Genomic DNA, 27,978 nt, shown 5'->3' with positions numbered 1-27,978 from the left:
GACTGAAAATAAAGGAAATCACTAAGACTTACCTGTTTAAAAATAATATTTAAAAATGTTTATCCCCTGCAAGTTCTAGAAAAGGAGTCATCAGATCAATTTCATGCGAAACCACCAATTCTTAGGCTTACTCCATTCATAAACATCAGTCCTGTAGCAGCTGCTAATTCACAGAAATGACATTTGTTAAAATGTAAGGAAGACAGTTACCTAATTTTCTTTCTAGGAAAATAATAAAAATCATTCTTTTGAAGAATTACCAGATATGCATAAAAATGTTAATTTAGCAGAAGCCAATAATAGAGTAAAAGATAAGGGAAAAAAGCATAATAGCAATAAATCTTTATTGGAATTTTTTTTAACAAAATAATTTTTCAAAACAAAAGCCCCTGCATGTAAACAAGAAAGTAAATAAAGTTAGTTGGCATCATTAAGTACATCCAAGAATCAAAACAAATTCTGGGTTAACATTCCATAATCCAGTAAAATGTTTTGACCCATCAATGGTCAGGGAAACTATTTAATATTATCAATAATGCGACCTGATCTTTGAACATCATACAATGGTTTATGAATTATAAACAATACAAACTTTACATTCTCCCCACCAATCCATATGCCACATGTAGACCCTGTCATAAAATGGGATTTACATTGTCGATATTAGACCAAAATGTCCATCCTCACTAGCTGACCAGGTTTACGCCTATCTGATCTCTACAGTTTTTATGGTGGGATATGCTAGAACCCATATATTACAATGTGACTTTTTTAAACAAACCTAATCCTAAATTCTATCCCTAACTAATCTGCCATTTTCTTTTTTCTCACTTCCTATACATACATTAAATACCATAGCAACTTCACCTTAAAAAATACTGCTAATACATTAATACACATTTAGGCAATAATTTCTGACAAAGTTGTAGTTTATTTACCAAGAAAAAAAATGCTATCTTTTATTTTAAAATTTAAGTCAAGTATTGTCATAGTAATGTTAAATTAAAAAGGATGGCTTCCATTCAGAGGGTTCAATATACACATTATTGAAGATAAAAATTAAACAGATATTAAGTTATATCTTATATGGGGAAAGTTTTCTCAGTTCTTGGAAGAAAGACCAAAATACAGTTTTATTACTATAAAATGTTATTAATTCAGTGCCTGTTTTTGCTAATTCATTCAATTCACTTTCATAAGCTTTATAAAAGAGAGCCAGGGTAAGTTTTCTAAGAGGCCTTAATTTCGGTTTAAAATTTAAGTCTTTTCTGCCCATTAAAATAACTTAAAGATGTGCACAATATATTTGTGCTGTTTAAGGCAGGTGCCAAGCACATTTTGAAAGGTAATAAACTTACCAACTAGAATGTTCTCCCAAAGGAAAAAAAAGAAAAGAAAAGCTCATGACTGTTTTTAGGACAGATGTTTAAACAGCACTCTTCTTTTGGATCATTTAAAAATAATTTGGCAGCTGAACTGCCTATGGTCATACTACATATCGCTAACAAAGGACAAGCAACAGATACAGAATAATGATATATTTTTAATATTTTTACATGTCTCTTTAGTTGGTGCCTAGTGGCTTTTAACAAGATTTTTGTATTCACTGCAGAAAGACAGAACATAAACACTAAGTAATGAATATAATTTCTCTATGCCATGCAGAAGAGAAGTCAAACATTTTACACATCATCACTTCTAAAGAGTTCTAATTAAAATCCAAACTGTTCCCATTTTTGCATCCTTGTCATTCTTTGGTAAAAGATTCAAAATAGTCATGGGTTAGAAAACAACTGTTTGCTCCATGGTCTTCATTTTTGCAAATAAATGTGTTTTGTAAAAGGAATCTGCACTGTGCCTGGTTTATACTAAATAATTATAAGTAAGCAAAATATTATGGTTTTTCTGACTAATCTACTCCTAAAGCTTTGAGTTGCCGTTCAATCTCTTCATCGGAGATTGTAGCCTTTGAAGTAGAGGCAGATGGTAAGCTTCGGGCAGCTGATGGAGCTTTGGCCATCTATATTAAAGGAAAAGGAAAAAAACGTGTGCATTATCAAACATCTGGGCAAGGACACAAAGGATATGCTACAAAAACGTTTGTCATTCAAATATATAAAAAGATGCCTCTAACAGCAAAAGCTAACTTAAAGTGACAAAATTGGTAGAACTGATTTCCAACCAAGGATGGAAGACATTCATACCTTTCCAGAGATTTCAATTCCAATTTCATCAAGAACTTGATTTACAATATCTTGGCTTTCTTCTTCATCATCAGAGCCATCAAAGATATCATCAAGTGTGTCATTGACTTGAGGGAAAGGGGAGAAACAAAATTACAGTTACTATCAAACAGATTTCAAGTTAGATTTACATTTTTAGAAGGTGGCCCAAGTATGTATACATATTTGTATATTACTCCAGGGCAAACTTAGCTGAACCAACAAACTACAAAAGTCATTTTCAAAAGTTAGTGAAGTTCACTTACACATTTTTGAGTTACTAAATCTGGAGTACTTTTGATTGCAACACAGATTATCCTATAATAAAACAAGTCTACTCTGATTTTTTAAAATGTGTCTTTAATAAACAACAAAAGAAATTCACAGCCAAAGTTTTTAAGTAATGATTAAAATTAAGTTATGATAAATAATGATAAAAATTAAAATAATATTATCATTATAAAAATAATCATTATAATATAAATATATATATTTATATATTATATAAATATAAATAAATATAAACCATTATAAAAATGATAAAAATTAAAGTTTTTAAGTAATGATTCCAAAAACTATATTCATGAGCAAGTTAGCAGCTGTTTAATCTGACCATGGAATAATGTTCAAGAATCAAATATCCTGTAAATATTAGGGAGATAATTTACTCTTTTTAGATCTATAATTATATTTTTAACTTAAATTTACATTCAACATGTAGGCAGAATATTCTAACAAAGTCCAAGGTTCAATGTTTTATTAAACTTGTCTGAAGAATGACATCCAATTTAACCTTGCAAAGATTATTACTACTATATCCCTTTCTTCCTCCTTTCCTTTCCTTCCCAAAATATTTATGGGAAAGGTTCTGCATAGAAAGTATCCTGTTAGGATTGTCATATTTACTTCTGAAACAAAGTGCCTGGGCAATTGTAGTACAGTACAACTGCCTGGGCAGTTGTAGTACAACTACAATTAATGGACAGAGAAAAATGAAGACCTCAGGTACTTTACATTTAAGCAGAAAAGAAATTAATAATCAGTATAAATAAGAAAGATAATAAAGGGAAGAGATTACATCCAACTGGGAGGAAGTACATATGAGGTGCTCCTTGAAGGATGCACAGGATTTTACCAAACAGCAATAGAGAGTACAGAATGAGTAAAGACTCGGTGGAAGACAATAAGGAGTCACTCAAGTAGGGCAAGTTCTTCTGTTGTGTTTTTATTTAGGGAGTATGAATGGAAAAGGCATATCCATTATTCTGTGTCAAAGAGTTTATGTTTGAGATGGGAAAAAAGATCTGGGGAATCATCTGGGATGTTCCCTGTTTCACATGTACATTTTAACTGCTTGTGTCCTTGATATAATTAATAAAGCTTGACACTGGTTAAGATTTCTGGTTAGTATGAGCATGACTGGACAACCTGATTTTTTTGTGTTAGCTCAACAGCATAAAGTACATTTGGAAAAAGCTATATTATGTTCAAGGACAAAAAAAACCCATAGTATCATCTCTGAAGAAATAAAGCAAATGTTAACCCTTCAATTAGAGTTTCAGTTCTTCCACTTAGTGTAGATTCAACTTTTGGAGAAAGTCATTTTACTTCTCTGGGCCTCAGTATGTTCACTGGCAAAATAAAGGGGCCTGACATGAAAACTGCTTTTGATTTACATGTGGGGGTTTTATTTTATAGTCAGCAAGAAGCCACTAAAGGAATCTCACTGGAATCCTCAGAGGTAAGTTTCTGGAAAAATAATTTAGATGCAATTGAAGCAATAATGAGGGTAGGGAGTACAGGTCAAAGTTTATAAGGGACTCAGTTAAGAAGTAGCTGCAGAAAAAAATGAAAGAAGGGGATAGATGAGAAAAGAACAGGGAAGTATAATTAGGGATTAACAAAGAAGGATGCTTTTGGAAAAAGTACAACAAAATTAACCATATTTTATATATATATTATATAATTTATGTATTTGAATTTATATATATGTACTTACACACATATACATATGTATATAAAATGTGTGTGTATGTGTATAAAATACAGATTTCTCAAAGATCCTGTTTCCAAAATGGAATGTGAACAAGTTCTGGAGTAGTACTGTACAATATAAATTTCAATTAGAAAAAGATATATCCATTTAAACCTTGAATTTACCTTTGGATGAAAATACTAATGTTAATGTACTTTACTAGGTCATAGAAGAAATGAGTAATCACCAACAATTACTACTCTTTCAGACCCATTTGCAAAGTACTAAAATACAAATGAGAACTATGACAGAAACGAGTTGTTTGAGCCTACTGATTCTCTTCATAATAGCTTAATGGAAAAGTTAATTCCTCTAAAATCTGCTCACACCTGTGCCATCACTGGAAATCACATACACGTTAGATACTGTGATCATTATATAAATGACAATTCTCACAGTCATTAAAAATTCACTAATGATGTTTCAAAAAAGTCCTATTTTTCAAAGCAAAGATTCACAGTCAAAGCTAAAGAATTTCTGAACTATCAAAGACACACATACACTGACATTAACTCCTAAAAGGGAAACAGATATTCTGAAATTGAATACTTGAACAGTGGTGAGTTTAGTATTCCTGGTAATTTAATTAGATGCTATTTAATTGTACACTATTTTGTTCACTAAACGCCATTAAATTAAAATGCTGGCAGCTAAGCAGAGCTAAACTGGCATATCTCTACATAGTTGTAAAACAATAAGAAAATAACCTTTGCGAAACAATGATGTCAGTTGTGACAAACAATGTTAAGTAATGTTGACCAGGATTATTCATTAGCAGTAAAATAAAGGTTGGGATAATCTTTCTGGGAAGAATGTAGTATGAACCAAAAGGCTTATAAAAGTTAATACACTAAGAATATTTTTAAAATGTAGTAAAAAATAATATAGAAACATTTATCAAAGGATTAGCAAATACACAACAAATTTTAAAACAATGTTACTGACCAATGTAAGAATGGTTCAATAAATTAAGACTGATGTTATTGAATACTGATGATATACAGTATTAAAAGATTTCAGAGAAGATTTAAGGTCATGAGTACATGTGTATATCATACTATTATGTTTTTAAAAATCAGGATAAGGTTCAAAATTGCACATGTAGTATGATTTAACTAAGATATGGGAAAATATAGGAAAGAAACATATAACATTAACAGTATTTAAATAATAAAATTAAATATCTGGGTGGTGGGGCACCGGGGTGGCTCAGTGGGTTAAAGCCTCTGCCTTCGGCTCGGGTCATGATCTCAGGCTCCTGGGATGGAGCCCTGTATCAGGCTATTTGCTCAGTGGGGAGTCTGCTTCCCTTCCTCTCTCTGCCTGCCTCTCTGCCTACTTGTGATCTGTCAAATGAATAAATAAAATCTTTAAAAAAAAAAAATCTGGGTGGTGTGATAACAGATTTTTTAAATAAACTTTGTTCCTTTGTGTTCTCCATAGTTCCTCTACAAAATGAAACTAACTTGTAATCAAAAAGAAGAAAACTAAATATTAAATAACTCTGGGAAGGAAAAGGAAAAAATGAGAACAAAAGCACTTCATTATCTCTACCTCCAACAGAAATAGGGATCTTCTCTAGTATGAAAAAATCAACACAAAACTCTGAAACTACCAAATTCATACCATGAAGAGTTCTTTTATTCACAAGTTGGTTTTGGTCCCCTCATCAATGAAGTAAAACCGCTGGGGCCAATATGGCATAAAGATATGGCATATCATATTTTATATTTTTCTTTCCAGTAAAGTTTGATAGGATTTGAGCCTTATATTTTGCAAATTTAAAAATACACTGGAGTTATAATATAGACATCTATTCAGAAGGCTGCTGTATCATTGCTTTTTTCAACATTTGTGCTTTTATGGATTAGAATACGAGGTTGCTAGTAAATAAACTTGGCTGATTCAAAGATAAAAAAACTAAATTTCATTATAAGTTATTAAACTCACTCATTTCTTCAGTCATTTCCATTTTCATGTTTTCCTTCTGGAAATTCTGCATTGTTTGTAATGTCTTTTGTGGATCCATCTTCTTGTTAACTGCTTGCATTGTCTTTAAATATATGAAAAGATTCATGTTGGCTACATAAATGTGACATTTTTACTATGAAATAAGTCCAAAGAGAACAAACCAAATTAGATACAGGCTTTCTAAAGATATACAAACTGCCATAATCAAACATAAGACTGTTCAGTATTCTAGAAAAATGAAATACTCACTTGGAAACCATCTGCTTAACATTTATGTAATAAAGACCATAGTGAAAGAATTCATATGAACAGTAGGCCAAAAAAAAAAAAAATTAAAAAGCATTGTCAACAAAAAAATCCATTGCTATTCAAATGGGACAACTACATTTGCCTATTCTATGGCAAGCACGTAATGCCTAAATTGAAAAGAATCACAATTTAAATTTTACAAAATTTTTTCATTAAGCTTTTGATGTCTAAACTAAAAAGGGGGACACACAGTATACACACTTAATCCATTCACATATTTTAAACCATGTTTTAAAGAAATGAACAGAACACTGAGTTTTATAGAAATATCTGAGAAGAATCCTCTTATATTTTATATTCACAAGTTATTTCATTAAAAGAGATTAATGCGGGCGCCTGGGTGGCTCAGTGGGTTAAGCCTCTGCCTTCAGCTCGGGTCGTGATCTCAGGGTCCTGGGATGGAGGCCCGCATCGGGCTCTCTGCTCAGCGGGGAGCCTGCTTTCTCCTCTCTCTCTCTATGCCTGCCTCTCTGCATACTTGGGATCTCTCTCTCTCTGTTTCAAATAAATAAATAAAATCTTTAAAAAAAAAAAAAAAACTTAAAAAAAAAAGAGATTAATGCTATCTACTATGGCCAGAAACACCATACAATAGAAAATATATCAGTTTCAAAGATGCCAAGCAGTCTTTTCCCAATCTGTATACAATCTACTGCAAAAGTAACTTTGGTTACTTTGCTAACTTTGGATACTACAAAGTTACTTTGGTAACTTTGCTAATACCAAAGTAACTTTTAAGTATAACACTGGATTTTCCCCATCCCCCTTTAGCCCACACAGACATTGGAAGTAGGATTCCACTGTTCTTGTATCAAAAGCCAAAAACTGTAATTCACTGTGAGACCAAACACCACTGAACTCAAACAAGCTAGTCTTATGGTGTACACTGCCCTCCAGCCACACTGATCTTCCACTTCCTTAAATGTGCCATACTTTCTCTTGCTACAGGACCTTTGCATATGCTGTTTTACACATGCTCTTCTCCATTTGTTTTCATTATCAACACTTCAGATTTCACCACTTTCCTAGGGAAATCGTCCCTGACACCCCTGATTAGAATAGATATTCCTGTTAAATCCTCCTCACTACTGATGGAATTCCCTATTTACTGATGTAAGTTATATTACTTCTCTTGCAACTTATAGTATTATTGCAATTAATACTAATAACAATATGATAATAATAATAATAAAGCAGTAAATGCCTACAGAGTCTTAACTATGTTTCAGACACTGTTCTAAGCACTTTTACATATAACATTTAACATTAAAAGACATTTATTCAAACCTGACAAATCTTCTTTATGTGCCATTGCCGTTCGTTTTAAAAACGGATAATGAAGGCACAGAAGGGCAAAATAACTTGCCAAAAGCTAATGAATAGAAGTGAGATTTGAACTCAAGTAATATATATTCCTAATTACCACACTAAACAACCTCTCAAATGGGCTGTTTTTGAAATAGACTGTACAGGGGCGCCTGGATGGTTCAGTTGGTTGGTTAAGCGTCCAACTTAACTCTTGATTTCAACTCAGGTCATGATCTCATCAGGGTGCTAGGACTGAGCCCTGCGTTGGGTTCCAAGCTTAGCATGGAGTCTACTTGTATTTCTCCCTCTGTTCCTCTTCCCAATTTCTCTCTCTCTCAAATAAATAAATAAATAAAATCTGAAATAGACCGTACAGTTTAAACCCTTGCCTGGTTTTGCTTTCCACTTCATCCCCATCATTTGCTGTACTTCCTACCTATATAGGGTCTAAACAAATATTTGCTGAATTAACAAGTATCTAAAAAGATTAAGTGAAAATTCTAGTTCAGATATCCCTATAAAACAGGACCATATTCTGTACCTTTTCCTGGCCTACCACCTGCAAAAAATAGCAAAATAAGTAGTTCTCCCCTTAACATTATTGAAAGGTTACCCATCTCAAGTGTGTGATCATCACGTACGATCTTTTCCTCAATTAGATGGTTAGTTCCATTTGTGAAAGAAAAAAGAAAAACAAGTTTTTGTCCTTAACTATATTTTTCACTGTAAAATGACAAAGATCCATCAAGAGTAAGTTAACTGACAGAATATTGAAACTTCCTCTATTTTTTTGAAATGTCCTTTATTTTTTTAAAGAACATAAGGTGTCACTGCACTTACCGCAGCTAAGATGGATAAATTCTATTTTCATGTGCTCTGTAATCTACAACACAATTATAGTTGCTCCTCATTATTTCTGGATTCCTTATTTGTGGATCTGCCTATTCACTAAAATGTATTTGTAACCTCATACCAGTATCATAGAGCTTTTGTGTTCCTCTGTGGACAAGTAGAGAACAGCAAAAAATGTGAATTGCCAAACGTGCTTGTTTGCAGCTGAGGTCTAACAAGGTGACACCGTGCTGCCTTGTCTCAACCCTCATACTGTAAACAAGTATCCTTATTGTGGTCTACCTACCTTTTGTTGGTGACTTTGCCTTTATTAAAATAGCCTCAATCATAGTACTAAAGTGTTGTGTAGTGTTCCTAAGTGCATGAAACTATAATGTATTCATGGAGAAAATACATGTTAAGCTTTGATTAAGTTCAATGTTAATGAGTTCAATGTTAATGAATCAACATTTATTAACTGTGGTGTCTTTCAACAGAAACACATAAAACAACCTTAGGTATAAGCTGGCTGACAAAAACGTTGTGACCAAAGGCTCACAAGAACCTAACCCTCTATTTCCCCTAGGAGTGATGGTTTGATATTCACTAATCAAGTGTTTCCAACTTAACAAAACATTAACTACTTCAAATAATGAGAATCAACTGTAGATACCATTTTTCTAATATGAACCTCCTACTTTCCTCTGCGGCTCTCTTTTCTCTTGGTCTTCATATTCATACTCCTCCTTCCTTATATTTAACACCTAGTGGTATTTTTTTTTTTAAGATTTGTACTCATTTATTTGATAGACAGAGATCACAAGTAGGCAGAGAGGCAGGCGGAGTTAGAGAGGGGAAAGCAGGCTCCCCGCTGAGCAGAGCCCGATGTGGGGCTCGATTCCAGGACCCTGGGATCATGACCTGAGCCGAAGGCAGAGGCTTTAACCCACTGAGCCACCGAGGTGCCCCCACCTAGTGGTATTTTTAAGACCTAGGTCTTCTGCAAAGTCTTTCAGATCATTCAGTTCAAAGATCTGTACAGTTCACTGAAACTTAGCACACACTTAGCAATGTTGATATATGTAGTAGGTAGTTTCCCTGTCAGATATAGCTTAACCTCCCACCCCATCCCCAACTGAACAATAAAATCTGTAAGAACAGGGCCTTTGTCTTAAATATCTTCTTATTCCTTATAGTACTTCATATAAATCCAGGGACTCAGTATTAAAAAATCAAAAAGCTCCGAGGCACCTGGGTGGCTCAGGCGGTTAAGCATCCAACTCTTGATTTTGGCTCAGGTCATGATCTCAGAGTTGTGAGGTCAAGACCCATGCTGGGCTCCATGCTGCATGTGGAGCCTGCCTAAGATCCTCTCCCTCTCCTTCCACCCCAGCACCGAACTCTGCCTCTCTAAAAACAGTTCAGAGTCCTTTAAATTCTATAGTGAAAACATTTTTTTTTTTTACATATAAAGACTGTAAGTTAAACATAAGTTCCTGATAAAATTAACTGATAAATACTTCTGACAGAAATCATGTGTCCTTCTGACACAAACATGAAAATGAATCAAGAACAAATTACTAATTAAAACTTACAGCTTAATGAAATAAGGCCAAAAATCTAAGAATTTAAGGGAAAACAGCAAACAACACTTTAAGTCAATTTAAAAAATTTAGATGCTACACATGATCTTGGAGAAATCAGAATGTCCTGAAATAAGAAATTTTAATGTAAAACATTATGTAAAATAATGTAAATAATGTAAAACATATCAATAAAGAATCTATGTACATGTGAAACTAATTTAATGTTATAAGGTAACATGCTTCAATTAAAAATTCTAGAAGTAGTTATCTGGATTACCTCATATTATAACTCCTTTTACTAAATATTACACAGATTCTGTACCACATATATACATCAGGAGGTACTTTTAAATCTGATTTGAATCCTTTGAATCCTTAAATGTCTTAAATAAAACCAAAAATGTATGGATATAAAGTTTCCACTTACTTTTGCTGTAGTAGACATTGCTCCTGCCATCTTCATCTGGGAATTCATCACTTTCGTTTGTGTCGACATAGAAGTGACTTTTGAACTTACAGCAAAAGTTCTTGTTTTTTGTTTCCGTAGATGTACAAGTTGTTTGGCTAAAACTCTGCAAGCTTCTTTATTACCAATCTTAGCCATTTTCTTAATTTCTAACTCCTAAGAAAGGAAATAGAGGGAGTATTGGGAATAAAATCATTGATAGGTAGGTAATCCCTAATGATTTACTTCAGAAAAAAAAAATTAAAAATCACACACACATTATAGACCTTTTTCTCCCTGATCATGAAGAAAGGAAGAGGCAGTCATAAAGTCACAGAAAAAAATAGTTTTTTTGAGTGGGCAATTTATTCCACATGTTTACAAGGGACTTTGTACCTTCATCTACGAATATAAAGCAAGTCTATAAAATTGTATTTACAAAGAGCCCGAAAGAAAATGAGAAAGTTCAACCCAAAAGTTAGTAGAAAAAAGGGAAAAAAAAAAAAGACAAAGAAAAAAAAAAAAAAAGAGCACAGTGGTTGATTTAAAGTGAATAATAAAGACAATTATACCAAGTGAGAAGGTTCACCTAAAACCTCAATAAAAGTTGTCATTTTATGTAAGAATATAAACTATACTGTATGTTTTGTCAAGAAACCAACTTTAATTATAAAACCAAACCTACGTAAAAGGACAGAAAACATATTCCCTATAATTACCTACTAAAATCTGAAAATCTGGAGTGTGCCCATTAACATCAGATAAAACAAATAAACAAACAAAAAAACCATGAGAACAAGGAATACTATCAGAAATAAAAAGGGGGATTTCATAATGACAAAGGAATCAATATATAAAGATGTTAAAACAATCCTCTACGTGCATGCACCTAAGAACAGTGCTTCAAATATGTGAAGCACAACTGACAGAACTGAAAGGATAAACACACAATTAGCATGAGGTATTCAACAACTCCTCTCCAGTACACTGCTATAATTGTTAGAACAAGTAGACAGAGAATCTGTAATGATACATATTTACAAAAAATACTATGATCAACCTGACCTAACCAACATTTATAAAAACGCCACCACCAATAGCAGAATACTTTATAAGTGTACACTAAAAAAGAAGGAAATTACCAAAACACAATATATTTTGCTCAGAAAACAAGACTCAATAAATTGAAGAGGACTGAAAGCATACAAAGTATGTTCTCTAACCACAATGAAATTAAACTGGAAATCAGTAAGGGAAAGGAAGGAATATTATAAATAAGCAGAAATTAAACAACATGGTTTTTTTTTTCTTAAGATTTTATTTATTTATTTGACAGAGAGAGATCACAAGTAGATGGAGAGGCAGGCAGAGAGAGAGAGAGAGAGAGAGAGAGAGAAGCAGGCTCCCTGCTGAGCAGAGAGCCCGATGCGGAACTCGATCCCAGGACCCTGAGATCATGACCTGAGCTGAAGGCAGCGGCTTAACCCACTGAGCCACCCAGGCGTCCAACAACATGGTTTTAAATAAGTCATGAATTGGAAAAAATCTCAGGAGAAATAAGATAGTATTTTGAATTTAATAAAATGAAAATGCAACATATCAAAATGTGTGGGTTACAGTTAAAATAGCTCTTAGGGAGAAATTTATAGCATTAAAGCCTATATTGGAAAAAATAAATATCTCACAAGCTTGAAAATTGAGAAAGTAGGAAAACGTAAAACAGTAAATACAAGTAAAAAATAATATAAACAATAAAAGAAATCTATATAGTAGGAAAGAAAAATATAGAAAATTGATGAAATCCAAAGCCATTTTTCGTAAGAGACTGATCAAACTGGCAGGCTATTAGCCTGGGAGGGAAAATGAGACAAAGAGAACACACAAATTACAAAGATTAGGAATGCAAAGGAGGGATGCCTGGGTGGCTCAGTAGGCTGGGCATCTGCCTTTGGCTCAGGTCATGATCCCAGGGTCCTGGGATCAAGTCCCACATCAGGCTCACTGCTCAGTGGGGAGCCTGCTTCTTCCTTTGTCTGCTGCTCTCCCTGCTTGTGATATCGCTCTCTCTCTCTCTGACAAATAAATAAATAATATCTCTAAAAAAAAAAAAAGAAAAAAACGTGATACAAAAGAGGGCATTCCTTCATGTCCTAAAGATGTTAAAGGATAATATGGGAATATTACGAATAACAGGTCATTACATTTTAAAATTTAATAGACATGGACAAATCACTTGACAAATGTTAACTACCAAAATTCATATAAAAAGACAGTTATCCTGATCCATTCTGTTATCTGTTTTTTCCTAAAAATTGAATTTGTAGTTTAGAAACCTATCCACAAAGAAAATTTCCCTCCCAATCGCTTTACTGATGAATCCTATCAAACATTTAAGGAAGAAATACCCAAACTCTTCCAGTAAAGGAACAGTAAGAGAAACCAACTCATGCTTTAAAGTCAGCATCACTCAGATGTCAAAACCAAATAAAGACACCACATGAAGAGATTACTACAAATGAGTATCTTTCACGAACATGGATGGAAATATTCTTTGCAAAATTTCAGCATACTGAGAAAAAAATATTTTTAAAAAAAACATGTCTTACCAATGGAGCTTATCCCAGGAGAAAAAGCTTGATTCAACATTAGTAAATCAATAAATGTAATTCACTACATTAACAGACTAAAGAAGAAAAACTACATGATCATCATCTCAACAGATGCAGAAGTGAGGTTCTACCCTCACCTGATAACACAGTAAAACTTAATTCAATATGGTTCACAGTCCTAAATGTAAGAGCTAAAATATAATTCTAGAGGAACACATAAGAGAAAAACTAGCAACTTTGGGTTAGAGAAAGCTTTCCTGGGACACTAAAAGTACTAATCACAGAGAAAAGGAATAATATATTGCACTTGATTAAAATAAAAATCTGGGGCGCCTGGGTGGCTCAGTCGTTAAGTGTCTGCCTTTGGCTCAGGTCATGATCCCAGGGTCCCGGGATCAAGCCCCACACTGGGCTCCCTGCTCAGCAGGAAGCCTGCTTCTCGCTCTCCCACTGCCCCTGTTTGTGTTCCCTCTCTCGCTGCCAAATAAATAAGATCATTAAAAAAAAAAAAAAAAAACCCTTAAAAAATAAAAATAAAAATCTTCTGTTCTACAAAAGACACTATCAGGAAAATAAAAGAACAATAACTGAAGAAAGTATTTGTAAAATATATATTTAGTAAGGTACTTGTATTTGAAATATATAAAAAACCCTAATAAATAAATAAACATTCATTAAAAAATGGGCAAAATATTTTAATAGACACTTTGGCAAAAGACATATAAATGGCAAAAAGGCACATGAAAAGATGCTGAACATCACTGGTAATTAGCAAAATACAATTTAAAATGACAATCCACTATACACCACCAGAACGACTAAAAGTAAAAAGACTGTCAACTCTAACTATTGGCCAGGATGTGAAACAACTTTACTTTCACATACAGCTGGTAGGAACAGAAAACATTACAGCCAATTTGCAAAACTGTCTAGCAGTTTCTTACACAGTTAAACATACATTTACCCTATGATCCAGCAATCCCACTCCCAGGAATATACCCAAGAGGAATGAAAACATATGTTCACACAAAGACTTCAATTGCATCCTTATAGCAACTTTACTCAAAAGAGCCCAAACCTGGAAATAACCCAAATGTCCACTAGCTGATGAGCAGATAAATAAACTGTGTAACATCCATACAATGAAGTAAATAAAAAAAATTAATACTGATTATGTTACAATATTGATTAATCTCAAAATAATTATGATGAGTGAAGGAAGCCATATTAAATACACATTTAAAAACATAACATAAAAATATTTAAAAATGGACAAGATAAACCTATTTTTTAAAAACTACATTCATTATCACAGACACAATGATCACCAAAAACCAAGTAAGATACCTATGAGTCCACAGAATTATTTCTTGTAACCCTTTCTTGCTATTCAGGACTATTTTGTCTTTGTTGTTAACTGAGAATGAAGTAGCTGTGTTTTGAGCAATACTTCCTCCTAGGAATTCATGACTTCTACAAACTGAGGAATAATTTGATTTTATAACCAGCAGAATTCACAGAATCCTGATAAAAGTGAGCAGAATGACACAATAAACAAAGGTAAGCAGAAAATGCAGGAAGACGGTAAATGCCATTTCTTAGTAAATCACTTACCACCTGCCATGTGTCTTTTTCTTAGTTAGCTAATTATTCTGACACTAATTTCCAAATTTGTTTGAAAAGTTAAACTGAAATTTAATGTTCTACTTACCAGCTGTTTTTCTTGTTTCTCTAAAGCTGCTCGATCTCTGATTATAGCCCTCTGTGTACCTCGTAATTCTCGATTCTGTTCCTTTATTACATCTAAGAGAACCACAAAAGAAACCTAAATGTATGAATTCCAAAATTTTTTTCAATAATATTTGAAATATTAGACTTGGAGACCTTAATTTAAAAAAAAGAAAACTTGATTTACTAGATGTTAAAATTTTTGCATTCAATATACTAAAAGATTATTCAAATATTAATACTTGGATTATAAATACTCATTATATAAAGAATTATAAAAGTACAGATATGCTACAGTCAGAAGTTTAACCAAAAGTATATATAAATCACAATAAAATATTCCCTTAGAGAACTGATTGTATGCAATGTTTTATGTGGCATACATATATGTCTCTCTCTCTCTCACTCACTCACTCACTCACAAACACACACATACACACACACTTTTCATCTCTTCTTACTCTAGTATTTTATGAAATTCCAGGAAGGAAGACAGATCATGTGTTTATTAAATCCTTTTTTCTACATTAAGTCATTATATAATAGCGTGAAGCAACAGACCTGCCAATGAGGCAGACCTGGATGTGCATCCTCCCTCTACCATTGGCTCATTGCATGATGACATCTCGGCTAAATCAGTTAATATTCTAAACTTCAAATTTCTTATTCATAAAATAATGACAGTTGGAAAGGTGTATTTAACATACATAATTACCCTGATACACTATTAAATTTCCACTCAATCCTAATGTTTTTCTAACTTATTTCAACTCATTTGGATTCATTACTCCCATCTTTTGAAGAATTAGTATTAGTCTAGGTCTCACGGACCATAATTTGGGTTAGTTGTTACTAAATAGTTATTTCTTTAAAAATCACAGATATTGATGGTAATTCTTACCAAAACTGATCTGTCATTATCAGGAATCTTGCTAAGTGCTGTACATGCATTATACAATAGTCACAATAATGTTATAGAGTTGGTTTTTCTATTATTTTATACTTGAAGAAAATTGAGTGTTAGGAAGTTTAAATAACTTGCCAGAAGTCACAAGGTCATAAGCAGCAATGCCAGATTTGGATCCAGTAATCTTAATTACTTCATTAGAGTTCCTTTCTAGTCAAGAAGTAGATTTAAAAATAGTAATAACAACAACACAAAGAATAGTCTCTTCATCAAATGGCACTGGGACAACAGGATATCCACATGAAAAAAAAAAAAAAAAAAAAAAAAACAGAAATTGGGCCCCTACATCACAGTGTATCTAAAAATTAATTAGGGGCACGTGGGTGGCTCAGTCAGTTAGGTTCCAACTCTTAATTTCGGCTCAGGTCATGATCTCGAGATCAAGAGAATGAGCCCGCATCAGGCTCCATGCTCAAAGTGGAGTCAGCTTGAGATTCTCTCCCTCTCCTTCTGCCCCTCCCATTGCTCATGTGCCCATGCACAATTAAAAATAATAATAATAGTAATTAAGAAATAAATATATAAATGAAGTCTTTTTTTAAAAAATTGACCCAAATATAAAAACTGAAATCATACAATTCTTAGAATACATAAGAGTAAATCTACATAATCTGGGGTGTGGCAACAGATTCTTAGATATGACTCTAAAAGCATGAGCAACAAAAGAAAAAATAGACACTTCATGCAACTTAAAGGCTGTGCACCAAAGGACATTATCAAGTGGAAAGATATTCCACAAAAAGGGAGAAACTATATACAAACTATACGTATGTTGAAGAGTCTAGTATCTAGGATATATAAAGAACTCTTAATAACTTAAAAACAAGACAATCTAATTAAAAATGGTTGAAGGACCTGAAGAGATACTTATCCAAAGGAGATACAGAAATGGCCAATAAATACAAAAAGAAGATGCTCAGCATCATTAGTCATAGGGGAAATGAGAGACACTACACACACACTAGAAGGGCTGTAATGAAAAACAAAAATGGAAAAATACAAGTGTCAATAAGGATGTGAAGACTGGTACCCTTATATATTGCCAATAGGAATGTAAATTGTTTCAGACACGGTGGATAACAATTTGGTGCCTCCTCAAAAAGATAAACATAAAATTACCATATGACCCAGCAATTCCACTTCTAGGTATTAGAGAGATGGAGTGTAAAAAGAAAGGGAGTACTAATACGTACTACAACGTGAATATCCAAAATCTCCAAAAATATCATACTAAGTGAAAGAAGCCAGATATAAATGGTTACATTCTATGACTTGTTCATATGAAATATCATATTATATAAGTCCATAAGGACAGAAAGCAGACTGGTAGTTTCCAGGGGTTGGGGAGAGAAAAGAATGCTGAGCACTGCTTTACTTGTACAGGATTTTACTGTGAGGTGATGGTTATACACCATTGTGAAAGTACTAAATGCCACTGAACTGTTGTTCACTCTAAAGTGGTTAATATTATGTGAATTTCACCTCAAATAAAACAACAGAGCCAACATCCATTATCCTTTTGCTGATGGAACATCACAACTTATTTCTACACATTCCTGTGTATAACATACAACTTTACACAGAATAAAGATAGGTGCTTACACTGAAGAACAGGCAGTATACTAAGAGGTTTACAACAACCACAAAGGTAAGTACTGTTACCTCACTTATTTCAGAGAAGGGAATTGACATTAGGTGAGGTAATCTGCCCAAGGAAGATTAGGATTCACATACAGGCGGTCCGAGTCCAGGGCCTCTGATTTTAACTACTATATTATGCTGTGAAGCCTTTCAGTCAAACAAGAAATAAAGTTATCAGAGACATAATCCTTATAAATATAGATTTGTATTAATAAAAATATACAATGAAAAACATTTCAAGTCATTACATAAGATACAACTAATCAACTACAATGACTTTCTAAATAAAAGTTATGATGCCAGAGCTCCTCCTTATAAGACATCTATTTCCCCACCTTTGCATACTCTGTTTCTCACTAACATTATATTGGTGGAGCACTGGCTGTAATTCTATTGTCACAATTTGTGTTTCCTAAGACTGCTATAATAAATATCACAGACTGGGTAGTTTAAACAAGAGAAACTAATTTTTTCACAGATCTGGAAGCTCGAAGTCCAAGATCAAGGCACTGGCAAGTTTGATTTTTCCCCAGGCCTCTCAATTTAGCCTGCACATGGCTGCCTTCTTGCCGTGTCCTCATATGGCCTTTACCTGAGTGTGCCCATCCCTGGTGCCTCTTTCCTCTTCTTATAAGGTCACCCTCCTATTGGATTAGGGCTTTGCCTTCATAATCTCATTTAACCTCAATTACCTCTTTACATACCTTATCTCCAAATATAGTCACACTGGGTTAGGACTTTAACATATGAATTTTGGGGCATACAATTCAGTCCACAGTACACATTATCTTTCCTCTGGCATCTGTAGACACTGAACAGCAAAGTTCTCATTTCCCTAGATTTAAAAGCAATCATCGGCCTTTTCATCCTCAATACTACCAATTTTCTTCTTTTGAACTTAGCACGCTATCTTGCCAAAGCCAATGAATTGGTATAAAAACATTCACCACTTACCCTACTCTTTCAACAGAAAATATATTTTGTATTTAAAACTATGAAATTACAATGAACTCTGGAGTATAACATCTTTGTGTATGGACAACTTCCTAAACTCACCTAGCATGAAATGAAATGGTAACAATGAGATAGTGATGAGGATCTTATAAAGCCATAGAGTACAGAAGTGAAAAAGAAGCCACCACACTGACAAGTCAAATTGTGATCAAATAACTGACACAGATGCAAAGCAATCGCTGAAAGCCTTGACTGCTAAATCTCGAATTCTATCAATATATATTTTTTCATTATAGGGTGGTATAATATATAATAAAAAGTATGCATTTGATCTTTGTCTTAAGTTCCTGGCACAGAACTCCTAAAACCTTTGGAATTTCCTTAGTAGTAGGAGTATCTTTTAACGCAAGAAGGGGTACCCGTAGGTAGTTTCTGGAGGGGACTGGTTACCAGAAAGACCAAATGCTTGAATAGAGGGTAGAAGTTCAGCACCACTCCCGTCAACCGACCTCAGGAGAAGGGAGTGGAACTGAAGACTGGGTTATAAAAACTCCTGAATAAAGATATTAGGACAGCTTCTGGGTTGGTGAAAACATACTGATGTGCTGGGAGAGCAGCATGCTTGAAAAGGGCATGAAAGCTCCGTGCCACTTACAGCCTCCAAAACTTTGCTTCCATTTGGCTACTCCTGAGTTCTAACGGTTGTTCTAGCAAATTATCAAACTGTGGAGGAAGTTATGGGGACTCTAGAATTTACAACTGGTTAGTCAGAAGTACTTGTGGCCAACTGGGACTTGTGACTCGCATCCAGGATAAGGACAGTCCTGGAGGCCTGAGCCCTGAACTTGCGGTGTCTGTGCTAACTCCAGAGTGTTAGGATTGACTGACTTTTTGGTCCCAACAGTTGATGTCAGAGAATCAGAGAGCAGAAAATAGATATAGCCATCTCTGTTGGCAAAACACTACTTATGACACGAAATTTTACCAAAACATGTACCTTAATCAAAATAGTTTTACTTCTCTTTTCTTAATTTTATATAACTATGTGTACCATAACTGTCACAGTACATTAGAGAAAGAAAAATAAGGAAAATTAACTACTGCATATTCCATAGCCCCATAGTTAATAGACATATTAATATTTAAACAGTTCTAAGCTATAAACTGAGAGCACCTAATGTTGCATACTAAAATATAGTCATAACACATTAAAACATATTATGGTAAGTAAGGAAAGATAGTAAAACATTTTCTTCATATAAGATGATAGGCTTAATCCTACAAAACAAACATATTACTCTCAACTTTTTTTTTTTTTAAAAAGCAATCCCTATGTTAAATCCACATTTAATGATTTGGTCTTCTAGATAATTCAGAGGAACTAATAAGAGAATGATTCTGAGACACTATTAATGTTTTTAGGCCAAGTTTATTTTCCATTATATTTATTTTTTGGTAGGTTGGATTTCCTCCCAAGATTACAAGCACTTTAAGAGCAAGGAGCACAGTATTTTCTTTATTCTACTTGTATTCCCACCACACTTCATGCCAACTACTACCCCAATGTATATTTAGCAGTGACCTGCAAGAGTACAAACATATATTTAAATGTAAAAGAATGTGCCTTACAGGCATAGTTAATACATTTCTTTAAGATGTATAATAAACTCTACTGATTACCAAGATAATTGGTAATTGATTGATAATTGATTGATAATTTAACCATGAATCTTGACTATGTCAGATCTCTTTATACAGTGGAAAAATAAAAACACTGTAATAACCAGGTATTTCCCTTACAATTTTCTGCTTTTCCCTTTTTTCATTCCAAGTGGAGACAATGACAGAAACATGTACTGAGTATTACTGAATCTAGGAGATAGAGTGCTTGGCTCCTATCCATCCCTGCTTCTTTCTCTAGGCAAAAGAATATGCCCAAATTTTTATATTCTAGCACTTCATCTACCTTGTGGGGTTGCTGTGAAGCACTTCATAATAGGTGGTAATAAAGAACTTTCACATTGTGAAAACGGCAATGATACATGCCTGTGACTGATATGTTCTTTGCTACCATTTGGTAAGGCAGAAGAGAGTTCAGAGACTGCCCCAAACCACCACCGTCTTTCTCACCCATACTCAGCACAACACTTAGAAGACACCCAAGCCAGCTCTACTGTAGGCATTAAAAGCCTATCTTAAGCCTTTCAGGCTCTTTTTACTGAGTGAAATAAATAAATAAATATATACATATACATACATATATATATGTGTATATATATATATATATATATAAATCACAGACTCAAATTTTGGACTTAAGATACAGAGAGAAAAGGTCATTCTGCTCTCCTTAGTTCTGAATCAATAAGATCTGCTTACAGAAAAAAAAAAAAAAAAGTCAGAAAATAAAAAATAAAAACAAAATAAAGGGGGTCTCCATATGGTCCAGCCTAGCTTACTAGAATTCTCTACTGGGGTTTGAGGCTAGGCCCCAACTTGAATTATGGCTGTCCTTCCTGGCCCTGCTTATTTACATACAATTTGCACGTTTAAGGATTAAGCAAAAAGTAATTATCAACTCTAAATACAGGCATTCATTTATTTGTGAGTTATATTTTAAATATGTTTAAAGTGCCTTTCCTTTGGGGAAAAGGAGGTGGCCCATCTCAAGCTTACAGAGTAGTTCAGTTTTCTGCCCCAGGAGCCTTGAGGCACTGGTGTACTAGACAGCATCCACTCTACCATATACAGGTTTTGTTCTTTACTATAAGGTTATGTTTACTCTAAGGCCAAGATAGACATTTTAATCTAATATATCATATTTTCTGCTTTTAAATGTATTTCTATAAAGAAAAAAAATCATTTGGATCCGTACATTTTTATTGCCTATCAGTTATCCTAAATCCAGTGATCACAGGGACTGAAATAGGAGCACAGAATAAGTAAGGCATATCCTGCATTACCATTTTTATTAACTTGTTTTGGAGACTAAGACCTGAGAAGACAGGGAGCTTTTCCTTTAGATTTTATCTGCAATCTCTGCAGCAGCTGTGAGTGGAAGCAGTGGGTCTGCAGCTCTGAAGGGCAGACTAATGGGTAATTAGCTACATCCTACTACTTACTGAACAGAAGAACCACCTGTGTGAAGGGGGTGTGGTGGAGCTCACCCAACAGTAAAGAGGAAAGGCATCCTGACTATGCAAGGATGTACCAGTATCTTGGGTGGATGAGAAGAAGAAAACTGCAAATGGTACAAATTCAAACAGCTAAAGGGTAAGAAAGAAACATTTAAGGTCGGTTCCTAGAAAACACTGGCTCTGGAAACCAAAGTTACTGACAGGCAGAGGGAAAATGACAATGAGAGGAATGGATGAGGGAGGAATCAGAACTTGGAATGTAAGCAAATGTTTCAAGGGTTTGGAAACTATGTATCAAAGAAATCAGGGAGGAATGGCATCAGCTTAATTAACCAGTTCTGATACATGGTAAAGGAAAAATAAGAACAAAAAACAACTAGGGGGAAACTGAAAGGACTGTGGAGGATTGTGCCAACAGATTTCTCCTACATACAGTCCTGGGAGCCAACCAGCCATTTAAAAACTAGGCTGAAGTTGATAAACTCAGCACGACTTTCTTGGAAAGAGGAGGTGGAATACTAAAGAGAAAATAGGAGTCTAGCCCTATGGTAGCATAAAAGGAATGCTCCCCACCCTCCCCCCAGTAAAATCTCAAGTCACTCAAATACTGAGAAATTCATTCAGATTAGTTTATTAGTAAAATATCAGTGTTTTCCAGAGCTGAAGGAAGGTCTTCATATGGGCTCTGTGTTAGTAGATCTTTAGGTCTCATGTGGTCCTCAAAGACACAGGCTTTGGTACCATCATCAATAACAGCTTCAGTTCAGAAAATTGTGAAAGAGCATTTTCTCACTTTAGATAAAAGTGGGAACAAGAAGGAAAGATCCTATAAAAGGAAAGTTTCACAGACCTATGGACTTGAAGATAGAAAATAGTAGCATGAAAAGCCATACCAGTCTTTGGGGTCATGCTAGGGATGCAGAAATACAAAGGGGAGACATTTTCCTACAGAAATATCCATGGATGGTATCCATCCATCTCCATACCAAAAAGTATGGAGAACTTTAACTCAGAAAAATTCTCAAAAGAGAGTACTGTGCTTCTGAATCCCATGTTCAATTATTTATTTTATTTATTTTTTTTTTTTTTGGTGTGCCAAGAATGTAGGGGCCAAACAGTAAGTAAAATTTGAGTTTTTAAATATTCAGAATAATAAGCACTAAGAGAACATACAGCATCCTAGGGAAGATCTAGGTATTACAGGTAGCACCAGACTGTTCTATCTTATTTGGAAGAAAGTAGAAAAGTTCTGGAGGGGATTCAGTTATATAGATGGTAGATTTTCTTCTCTCTTAACATAACACAAATGTCTCAACTACCTTTTGACAGGAGATTTATACCAAGTTAGTCAAAACTTCACACATTCTGAACCCTGGACTACTAGCACACATGGATACAATCCCAATACCGCCAAAACCAAGAAGCTTACTCCTCTTCTATCAGTAGGATTCCTCAAATTTTGGCTAAACTTGCATGGAAGTGGCAGTGATACATGGATGTAGATAGAGTATAATAAGCTCTGAATGCCGGAAACACTACTTTTGGTTAGTAAATACTATTATTTTCAAATTTTGTCTCTAAACGATAAACTGCTGCAGAGATACTTTCATGTATGCTGAAGAGACTCTGCTACCTTCCGTAAATGCAAAGTAGGAAAAACTCTGAATAAACATAATCCAACTTTGGAAGTACACAAGGATCTCCTTTAGTTCCAGTGAATGCAAGTCAGGAAGCAGAGGCTAAAAAAAGGAGAATACAAGAGTGAGATACTTAACACAGTGTGAGGTGTGTTCTCAGATCAGAAAAACACCTGACATAGTACAGGTTAGCCAGAGGAAGGAAAAAGATGGTTCTGTGCATTTGGACATCATGACCAAAAATATGTCAGAGAAAGAGTTTGGTATGGTATGTCCTGATGAATATAAAGACAATACTGCTGAAGAGTAAAATGTTCAGAAACATGACAGGAAGACAGGGACGATCAAGGAGGCTACATGTGCCTTATTAAAGAGCTCTCATTGATCGTGTTGGTACCAGTGATACAATAAAGGGGTTTACACTGAGGAGTAGCACAGTCTGATTGGGGTTTCAGGTAGATCAAATCACAAGGCAACTCTGTAGATGAACAACTTAAGAGCTATGAAGCTACAGGAAAGAAAAGCAGAAGGTGATGTAATAAAATTACAAGAAAAATGGGATCTGTATTAGAGCAGGAGTTGTAGGCAAACAGTGGAAAATCGTGTGCGTCAAATACTTAAGACACAAAAGGAGCAAAACGTGGTAACTAAAGGTAGGAAGCAATATCAAGACTTGCCAACACTGGAAGAGGAGACTCAGGAAAGGAACTGACTTAAAGTAGATGGTGGTGAATTGTTTGGAATCTCTTCAGATTGGGGTACTTTGGGACCTCTAGGTGGAGATACTCAGCAAATCACTGGTCTGAAACTCAGAAAAATAGAACTAGAGTTACAAATTTGGGATCCATCAGCACTTAGGTAATAACTAAATAGTAAGACTTTGGATAAGATCATGCAGGGAGAGAGTGTACAGTTAGAAAAGTGGCATCCCAAGATGGAAGCAAGGACAACACTAACATTTAGGAAGCAGGGTTAAAAAAAGAAAAAGGAAGAAAGGAAAAAAAAAAAAAAAAAGCCTGAAAGGAGAAAGAAAAAGAGGGGTTACAGGAATTTGAGGAAAATATTAAAGAGTTTCATGAAAGCCAAAAGAGAATTTCAATAAAGAAATTATTATTAGGATCAAATGTAAAACATAGGCCCAAGAGCTGATCACTAAAAAATGGCCATTTTGACAATCGAGGAGTTATTGATCATCTTAGCAAGATCTCACTGCTTAAGCTGTAAAGCAAACTGCTACAGAATTTGGGGGCGGTCTGAGAATTAAAGGGGCAGGAATAGGAGACAACACTATTCCTTCAAGAAATTTACAGGAAGAGTAAAAAGACAGTGGACAATACTTCCTAAGAAACCCTGGTTAGGGGGAGAGTCAGGGAAAGGAGGGTTTTTCTAGTTCTACTACTATTTGAAATTAAATTTCTACCACTGATTCCAGGGAAAAAGAGCCTGGTTCACAGATAAATGGTTACCATTACACAGTACCTACCAAAAGTTGAGAATTCCATATACTAGGAAGAACAGCAAAATAAACCGTGCCATAGGATCTCTAATAAGAAAATATTACCAATGATAATACTCAAGGGATGACGTCCTGGTTCTGCCACTATGTTGTGTAACCTTGGGCAAATTACTTAGTCCTTTGTATCCCAATTTCCTCACCTATAAAGTGAGGATGATAGTAGTACTCACTTCTAAATTCTCTGAGAATTAAGTATAAGATGCTGCATACAAAATGCTATCACAGTGCTGGCTTAGAGGAGGGCCTCAAATGTGCCTTTATTGAGGATAACAGACAACAATTATATAATGCTTAAAATTTTTCACTTTTTAAAAGACAAATTTAGTTGTTCATTTATGACAAATCCTCATGGCATCCTGATTCACAGGTTCATAATTAGTTTCAATAAATAAGTCACCATTAGTCCACTTGGGGGAAAAAACAACAACACTGTGAACACTTTAACCTATGTATATGTGTATACTTTATAAATCAGTAAAAGGAAAACCAAATACTCAACTGTAATTTCAAATTCAAAGATATCTTTATCTTCTATGGCATTGAGGTACAATTCTCATTAATTTCTGTAACAAAGTATACACTGCAGAGACTTGTTCATCTTTGTGTCAAAATGAATTAAACATAACTCTGAATAGTAATAAGTGCTGTAATGTTGTCTCCCTTTCTAATTTACAAGTGCAGTAGTCTTTAATGATATAGTATGCAACTCTTCCAGCCAATCCAAAGAGACAAAAAGATTAAATTATTCTCCAGATCTATGTGGTTACATATCTCCCTTATATATCAGAATTTAATTACTGCTGAAACAGATAAAAAAAAAAGGCAGCATACAGCAAAAGATCTTATGATCAATAATCAACGAGTCCAAGGATCTGCAAAAAATCCATAAAAATACATTACATTTCATAATATATAGCCTCATTACTGCTAAGAAGAATGCTGTCACCTTTTAAACAAAACACCTTCTTTTTAATAAAACAAGGAGTAAAAACATTAATAAAGCTCTATATCAGAATAAAAGTACAAATCTATAATTAAAATGGTATTAAGTGATCTGAACTGACATAATAATGTAAAAAAAAATCAAGTATGCAGTTTGGTAGTTATAGTAAATGTACATGGTGTCCAAATTTACATTCAGAAATTTCACATGCAGATCTTTATATCTATAGTACAGCTCCTAAAGTCCTTAAGACTTTATTTTCACAAATAAATCTATTTAGCAAAAAACATTATTTCTTGGATGAATTAACCCAAGTGCAAATGAGTATACAGTTAAAAATCCTCACTGCACATCTTCACTTTTTTAAAAATTCTGTTCTATACTTCAAGTACAATAGTTACTAGGCTGCCAAAAGCACCAAGTAGCACAGTGATGAGAATATAGAACTGATATTTATATCTTTGAAAATATGTGACATATATTAAGCAATTAAAGCTGTTTGGCCTTTAATATTATGATGTCCTTTAAAATATAATTTGTAACATCACAGTAACAAAGGTACAACTCTTTTCCTCTGTTTAGTAAATTCTCGCTATATAAAACTGAAACAAAAGATAAACCTGTTCCCCCCTGAAGTACTATACAGTAATTGGAAACCACAATACTGGTACTGAAACAGTGAAGTGCCCCCTTAAAGATTAGAAGGCATTCTCAAATAAAATCCATCTCACATAACTGTACTATATCCTACACCAACTTGAAAGGTATGTCCAGGTATTGTAAATGGTATTTCTTAGTTAATAAAAAGTCCATAAATCGAAAAAAGGTTTTTCACCCACTCAAGGTAGGCAAAAATGTATTATGCTGTGTACTAAATCAGGACTAACATTACATTATGTGTTGAAGTGAAGGAGAGAGTGGCAGAGAAAAAGTGATGTCTTTGTTATCCTCGCCAAAATAATGTTGCTGGCACTGGAACAGTCAATACAAAGGAATGAAGGAGTTACCCCAGGTCTGGACTCAGCACCCTGTTTGTACCAATCACTGTCTAGCTACCACTGCTCCTTTTGTGGCTGGGTTAGACCCTTACAAAGAAGTGATTCTTTGGTTGAACCAACAGCAACCTAGACTCAACATGTAATAGGAAACAGAATTTTTAAATAACTTGAATGAATTTGATTCCTGGTGGCAGTCAATGAAAATATCAAGAGTAATTAATCAGTGTTACATATACATTACAGTAATTGCTCATAAACACCAATTTGTATATTTCTCTATTCATTTTTCCCCCTTAATATGACACTGAACTAAATGTCTGAAACCATGCCAAATATATAAAAATGTAAACTTCTATGCAGATAATACATACCACATCTTACTTTAGACAGTAAAAGATAATCACAGGGAAGGAAAAATACATTATGAAAACTAAACCCAAGGCACTTCCCTTTGGTTTCTCCAGCATTTCTCCTGGAGTCAGTAAAGAAGCAGTTGTTTCACATCTCTCTTGATGGGATATTCTTAAGGGCAAGTCGACCCCGACCCAGGTTCATTTTCTAACTGGAGCCTGTTATCCCCTCCCCCAGCTGAACACAGTTTTCCTGTTTCTAAGCCTCTATAAGTAATACACAGCTCCAAACTGAAGAAGCAACAAACCAACAGATGAAACCAACAAGAAATTCATCAAATCACCGTCTAATGACACTCAAGGGCCAGCAGCATCCTGTCTCCTCAAAATGCTCAAGGTCTCGCTAAAGGAAAAACGGGGGGAGGGGGATGCGAAAGGGGGCCGATAAAGGTGGTGTGTGTGTGTGTTACAGAGAGAAGAAGCCAGATTATTCAGGTGAGGATGAGGTGTGGCGAGTCAGCAGAGATGGGGAAGCAGAGAAGTGACGCACGAGGGCGGTCACCTGTGGGGCCACTTGATCCAGCCCCGCCCCCAGGGACAGCTGAAAGAACCATGGCCGGAAGCCCCCAAAACACGCCAGGGAAACGCAGAGCTGGGACCCTTTGGCCCGGCCTGAACTCACCATCCACGGTTTTCTTCTTGAAGAGAGACGCCATGGTCAGGGACCGCGTCTGGGCTGCCCGGCTCGGCCCCGTCCGGTCCGACCCCGGCTGGGAAAGCACAGGAGGGAA

The 27,978-nt window shown here is 34.7% G+C and overlaps 1 protein-coding gene across 1 annotated transcript; it reads right to left on the bottom strand.

The window, feature by feature from the left end:
* Window positions 1-820: 820 nt before the first annotated feature.
* CHMP2B (charged multivesicular body protein 2B) lies at window positions 821-27,978 on the bottom strand. Its single transcript, XM_032882215.1, has 6 exons — window positions 27,870-27,978; window positions 15,028-15,119; window positions 10,690-10,884; window positions 6,208-6,310; window positions 2,205-2,311; window positions 821-2,020 (listed from the first exon to the last, which is right to left on the bottom strand). The coding sequence occupies exons 1-6, from the start codon at window positions 27,901-27,903 to the stop codon at window positions 1,910-1,912; spliced, it is 642 nt and encodes a 213-aa protein (XP_032738106.1). The 5' UTR covers window positions 27,904-27,978; the 3' UTR covers window positions 821-1,909.

The sequence above is a fragment of the Lontra canadensis genome, unplaced genomic scaffold (assembly GCF_010015895.1).
Source record: "Lontra canadensis isolate GAN:19392208 unplaced genomic scaffold, GSC_riverotter_1.0 scaffold80, whole genome shotgun sequence".
Taxonomy (NCBI): Eukaryota; Metazoa; Chordata; class Mammalia; order Carnivora; family Mustelidae; genus Lontra; species Lontra canadensis.
This window is presented reverse-complemented; position numbering and strand designations above follow the sequence as displayed.

Excerpts from the sequence above, each read along its gene's own strand:
- CHMP2B (XM_032882215.1), bottom strand. The coding sequence starts at position 27,903 with ATGGCGTCTCTCTTCAAGAAGAAAACCGTGGATG. Across the intron at positions 6,311-10,689 it reads CAATGTCTACTACAGCAAAA|ACAATGCAAGCAGTTAACAA; the intron begins GTAAGTGGAAAC and ends ATATATTTAAAG. Across the intron at positions 2,312-6,207 it reads GGAAATGACTGAAGAAATGA|TCAATGACACACTTGATGAT; the intron begins GTGAGTTTAATA and ends CTTTCCCTCAAG.